The following is a 5860-nucleotide window of genomic DNA, read 5'->3' on the forward strand; positions in this document are numbered from 1 at the left end:
TTGTTCCATTGGCTTACCATCTGAAAAAAGAAGTGTAGCCACGCAAACATCTCATGTTGAGTCCACTGCTGTTTGAATCATACCCAAGTGTTTATGGTTATGGAGTTGATGCCCGAGAAGGCCATTTAAAATGTTCACGAGTGTAAGGGATGTTACTCAGTTCCATTAAAGTGACATGCTAGGGCTCTGTGGATGTGTTGGAAAGGATAGGAAACTGTGTCTGGAAACGGGGAATCCTGAGGGCAGAGGCTGACGGGAGGACAGGTGGGGACCTGTCTCGTATGTTTGGAGAGTCGTCCTCTCCTTACCGTTCAGCAGGACCAAAGCTGTAGCTACCATAGTCCGTCCAGAGCTTCCCAGCCCAAGTTCAAATGATGCTTAGAAACTATTGTTTGAATTTGACTGCTCGAGCACAGATGAGCCAATACAAACCTCTGTGTTTGCCCAATCGAGTCCCTCTGGCCGTACCAGTGGACAGTCACTTAGACCCAGGGGCCGTGTGCGGGACGGTGACTCAGTCTGCTGCCGTATTTCCGTGGCCAGATTTTCTGGGTATATCCTATCCCAGCTCCACAATTTCCTAGATCTGTGATCTTGAAGGAAAAAAAAAATCTCTCATCTCTCTGTGCCATCTATCAATGGGGACAAAGATGCTTGCACTCACTGGGACTGTTGGGGGGACTAAGCCAGCACACGGAAGGTTCTCAATGCCTTGCACATCCTATCAGTTTTGTTATATCTTGTCTACGAGTCATGTGGACACAGACTGAGACAGGAATTACGATTCCAGACGGAACTCAGCTTTTGATTCACCAAATTCTTTACTAAGTGAGTTATGGTTATTCAATCTGTGATAATCCAGTGGATTTCAAGGAAAACAGAAGAAAGAATTTTCTCTAGAAATGGGAGATGGCTGTGTGCAGGGCCCTGGCCGATGGTTTGTGTGGTTCCCTGGGGGGGGTCACTGGGGACCAGGCAGGTGCCAGTCTGGCTCCACGTATATAGCACCGAGGAGGGGGGGGGGGGGGCTGGGGGGGCGGGAGTAGCCAGGAGTCCAGACAGTGATGCTGCTATAAATAGCCAGTGGGGTTGTCCCAGTGATGTCTGCATGGTTTTAAGCCCACAGACCTCTGGGGTCACCAATGTGTTTTAAAATAATAAGTATGTTTCACACTGTGGGCAGATCCTTCTCACACAGATCATGTCTTTGATTGTCACACAGCCTAGCAAAGTCAGGATGGCAGATGTCACCAGCAGGAGATACCAGCATCCCTGTTGGATAGACCAGAAAGCAGGTTGAGTCTTCTACCTCCGAAACAGAGAAGCATCAATTTCCCAAGCTCCTAAACTATTACTTTATTTATCTACTAACTCGTTCAATAGACATTTATTTGTATCTTTTATGTGCCAAGTACTGGACTTAATGAGGGTAGAGAAACCAGTGAGAGTTTCTGCTCTTGAGGAAGGAGAATCCAGGTAAATGCAAAACAAGCCCAATCTGTTAGTAGATCTGGTCATAGATTTGTAGTCTCAGTAGGAGAAGTGAGGGACTCCTGGACAAAGTCTTCACAGAATAACTGATGTGAATGGTGTCTACTCGTGTGCAAAAGACCAGAGGTAGAGCACACAGGTGTCTTAAAGGGCTCTGGCTTACCTGGAGGGGGTGACAGGTGCTGAATGAGGGAGGGGACGTAGAAGGGATCAGAGGAGCAAAGGGAAGATGAATGTACAACGTCACCCAGTTCTGAGAAGAACGATGGGTAACGAGCTAATCTTGGTTCTAAGGGGAAATGCAGTGGAATCATCCTAGAGATCTTCCTCATTAGTTATTTTCTGGAAGCTCTGCTCTAGGACTTCTGTTTAACTTCTGCTCTAGAAGTTCTGTTTAAAGAACTTATCGCTGTGAACGCTGACATTTCGGGCTCATCTGTCCCATTCTGTCTTCATGGTAGAATGCTGCCCTGACCTCATGAAAACATGGAGATAGCAGCAGAGGAGGACAGTTGTTCCAAGACTCACCACGGGGACAAGACATAGCCCAGAAGTTAGAGGAAAAGGGGTAGGCAGGTCAGGGAACAAACGACACAGGAGATCGGTGCACACAGCACACGGGTAACTCAGAGCTACCTGAGAAAGCTGAGTGTCCAGAGTCAGAAGCCGTCAATGTAGAACAGCCTCCTCGGAACGGGAAGGCAGGTTTGGAGCAGGGAACAGAAAGGTGGGGTCCTGCAGGGATGAGGGGCCAGAGTTGCTCTGGCTGCAGGAGAAAGTCCTTGGCAACAGCAGGCCGGTCTGCGGAGCAAAGAGCATTTTGTTTCCATCCTGGAAACCAGGATGATGGGAGTGATATTGAGGAGTGGGCAGGAGCTAGGGTCTGGGCACCTCTGGGGGCAAGAGGCACAACTTGCGGGCTTGCATTTGGAACCAGCGGACAGCTTAGGGCTGCAGAGCAAGTCTGGCCTCAAACATACTTGAAACCAGTGTATTTTTCAGCCTGCCCCCCGCTCTGCACCCCGTTTCTAACCGCTTCTTTCCCAGGACCCTCAGGTGCTGCAGCTAGAAAGAACTCTAGTTTGTATTCGGTATGTGTACGTTACAAAATACGTATCCCAACGGAGTAGGTGATTCAAGATCATACAGACCAAGGCTGGAACTCAGTCCACTGATATTTTAGGGTTCTAGGCACCGCCCTGTCTACTGAGAAGAGGGGGTGAGGACAGTTTCCTTTTCAGACTCTCTGTCCTTGCTTAGTCTAGGGCAGCATCTAATGCCCTTGACTTGGCTCTCGGGCACTTCCAGCCACCCCGTTTGAGTTTTCCCCATCCTCTATTACATTTAGCCCCGGGGCTCCTGCCCTTCCTTCCTGTCCTGCTCCCCTCCCCTCCCCCCTACTTGCTGCCCAGTCCTCTGCAAACTTGCTCTCAGAAAAGTCTCTGACGCATGAAGTCCGCTTCCCAAACCCAGGTTCATGTCCGGGAGGGTACAAAAAGGCTTTCCAAGATCCAGGTTGGAATCGTTCGTTCTAAAGGGATCAGTCCCTGGTCCTCCACTGTCTTATCAGATCTTTTTAGAATTAGTCCACTAGTCAAAGTACTTTTTTTCTCCTTTCCCACTCTCCTTTTCAAACCCTCTGTGCAAGGCGAGGCATGGCCCATTCACTGTGCCAAAGTGCCGCACAGGGAAGTTAGTGCCGGTGCCCGCGTCCCCGCGGGGAGACAGAGCGACCTGTCCTGGGCCACACGGCCTTTTCAAAGTCTGCCGTTTCCAGCCTGTTCCTTTCAGCACAACTGAATGGACGCTGACTGAGTTGTCAGCTAATAGATCAATAAAAATCATCTCGATGAGAGATGACTGTGCAATTTCTGGCACATAACTGATAGAAAGTGCACATAATTTAGCGTTATTGCTACAAGAAAGCAGCTTCCATTCCCCGAGCTGCGGTGTGTCAGTGCCATTTATTTCTGGGAACTGGCTTCCTCAGTGTTTATCTCTCCCAAATAAAAATAGGAAACAGTGGATGCTGAAACCACTCTCATTCTGATGATAAGTAGTCTTCACGGATGCACACAAGAATTGAGAACAAGGGCAGTACGTGTTATAAAACCATCTGCAAAAAAAACAACATTGTAAAATTTGTCACGTATTTTTATTGCTTTAGTGAAATGTATGCTGATTACCGAATAAAATCTAATAGAAAGTCATTTCAAAACACAGCCTCAAAAGTACAGGAAACCCCAAAACATGCAGATAGATACAGAGAAGTCAATAAAAGGCTTGTAATTATAAAAATATATTACAATACTTTGAATTACGAGTTCAGTGAGACAATGTAAAATGTCCATAGTTTAAAGACACATGCGCTTATATAATTTTGAAACAGGTATTGGTGGGTATCATAGCACCAATATTTAGATTTCACTGAACATATAAAAGAGTGACATAGGAATTTCATTTAACACATCAGTACTCACACGCAGTGAAAATTAGATTCCAGGCAACTATTTAAATGCATGACCAAAAGTACATGTCAAGTTTACAATATGCAAGCTAATGTATTGTTATTTTATTTCATTTTATTTTATTTATTTTATTTTATTATTTTATTTTATTTTTTTATTTTATTTATTTCATTTTATTTTATTTATTTTATTGTTTTATTTATTCCATTGTATTTCATTTCATTTTGTTTTATGTATTTTATGTTATTTTATTTATTTCATTTTATTTTATTTTATTTTTTAATTTAATTTAATTTATTTTATTATTTTATTTATTTCATTTTATTTATTTTATTTTATTATTTTATTTTATTTATTTCATTTTATTTCATTTTGGGTTTTTGTGTGGGTGCGGTTGGGAATGGCTTTCTCGTTCTTCCTGTTCTTTTTTCAGGTGGTCGCGTGGACAGAGACGATGGGAAATTGGAGCAGAGGCCACATAGCAGAGTTTGTGTTGGTGGGCTTCCCTACCTCTCCGCCCCTCCAGTGCCTCCTCTTTGTCCTCTTCCTGGCAATTTACCTGTTGACATTGGTGGAGAACGCACTCATTGTTTCCACAGTCTGGCTCACGCCAAGCCTTCACCGCCCGATGTACTTTTTCCTTGGCCATCTCTCCTTCCTGGAGCTGTGGTACATCAATGTCACAGTTCCCCGGCTTTTGGGAGCATTTCTTACCCAGGAACGTAGAGTCTCCTACGTAGGCTGCATGACTCAGCTCTACTTCTTTATTGCCCTAGCCTGCACCGAATGTGTCCTGCTGGCGGTCATGGCCTATGACCGCTACCTGGCCATCTGTGAGCCCCTCCGTTATCCTAGTCTCATGCCATCCAGCCTGGCCATTCGCCTCGCTGCTTCCTCTTGGGGTAGCGGCTTCTTGAGCTCCATGATGAAGCTTCTTTTCATTTCCCGGCTGTCCTACTGTGGCCCCAACGTCATCAACCACTTTTTCTGCGATATCTCCCCACTACTCAACCTCACCTGCTCTGACAAAGAGCAAGCAGAACTAGTAGACTTCCTCTTGGCCCTGGTGATGATTCTGCTCCCTCTGTTGGCCGTGGTTTCATCATATGCTGCCATAATGGCTGCCATCCTCAGGATTCCTACTGCCCAGGGACGTCGCAAAGCCTTCTCCACCTGTGCCTCTCACCTGGCAGTGGTTGTTATCTACTACTCCTCCACCCTCTTCACCTATGCACGGCCCCAGGCCATGTACACCTTCAACCATAACAAGGTCATCTCTGTGCTCTATACAGTCATTGTACCGTTCCTCAATCCAGCCATCTACTGCCTGAGGAACAAGGAGGTGAAGGATGCTCTCAGGAAGTCAGTCCTGGGCAGATGCCACTATCCGAGGGATGTCCCAGACTGATGTGCAGCAGAACCTAGGAGGCAGGAAGAAACAAGGTGGCAATAATACCACCTGAAAGAATCATAGAAATAGGCTCAAAGGGAACATACATATCAATTAGTACACAGTTTGGCTGAATAGTGTCTGGGAATCTCCCGATACAAACAAAAATTTGTGAACCATTGATCTTGTACAGGGTTTCCATACTAAGTTTGAAAAGAAAATCTGTAGAGGGTCCGATAGGCCATGTCTAGTTTGCAACTCGGCCATGCATCACTTTCAACTTCCTAGGAACTGTTGTTTCATAGCCAGTTTGAAGTTCCCAACTCTTGATCAAAGTAGAAGAAAGGGGATTTACTGGTGGATATGTCAAAGTGATGTGGGCTGTATTGCAGCAATGTCAGAGATCAAACTTCTCCAACCCTGCTCCCAATAAGAAATCACCAAAGTACCATGATACCCCAAGAACTGAAAGTCATGTCACCTACCTAAACAATATTCTGTGCCTCTCCCA

General features: G+C 45.7%; 1 protein-coding gene across 1 annotated transcript; it reads left to right on the plus strand.

Moving 5' to 3' along the window:
• The first annotated feature begins 4413 nt into the window (after positions 1-4413).
• On the plus strand, positions 4414-5367 carry LOC122476192 (olfactory receptor 6P1). The gene has a single exon (XM_043568613.1). It carries the CDS (start codon positions 4414-4416, stop codon positions 5365-5367), a length of 954 nt encoding a protein of 317 aa, XP_043424548.1.
• The last annotated feature ends 493 nt before the right edge of the window (positions 5368-5860 follow it).

The sequence above is a fragment of the Prionailurus bengalensis genome, chromosome E4, assembly GCF_016509475.1.
Source record: "Prionailurus bengalensis isolate Pbe53 chromosome E4, Fcat_Pben_1.1_paternal_pri, whole genome shotgun sequence".
Lineage (NCBI taxonomy): Eukaryota > Metazoa > Chordata > Mammalia > Carnivora > Felidae > Prionailurus > Prionailurus bengalensis.

Excerpts from the sequence above, each read along its gene's own strand:
- LOC122476192 (XM_043568613.1), top strand. The coding sequence starts at position 4,414 with ATGGGAAATTGGAGCAGAGGCCACATAGCAGAGTTTGTGTTGGTGGGC.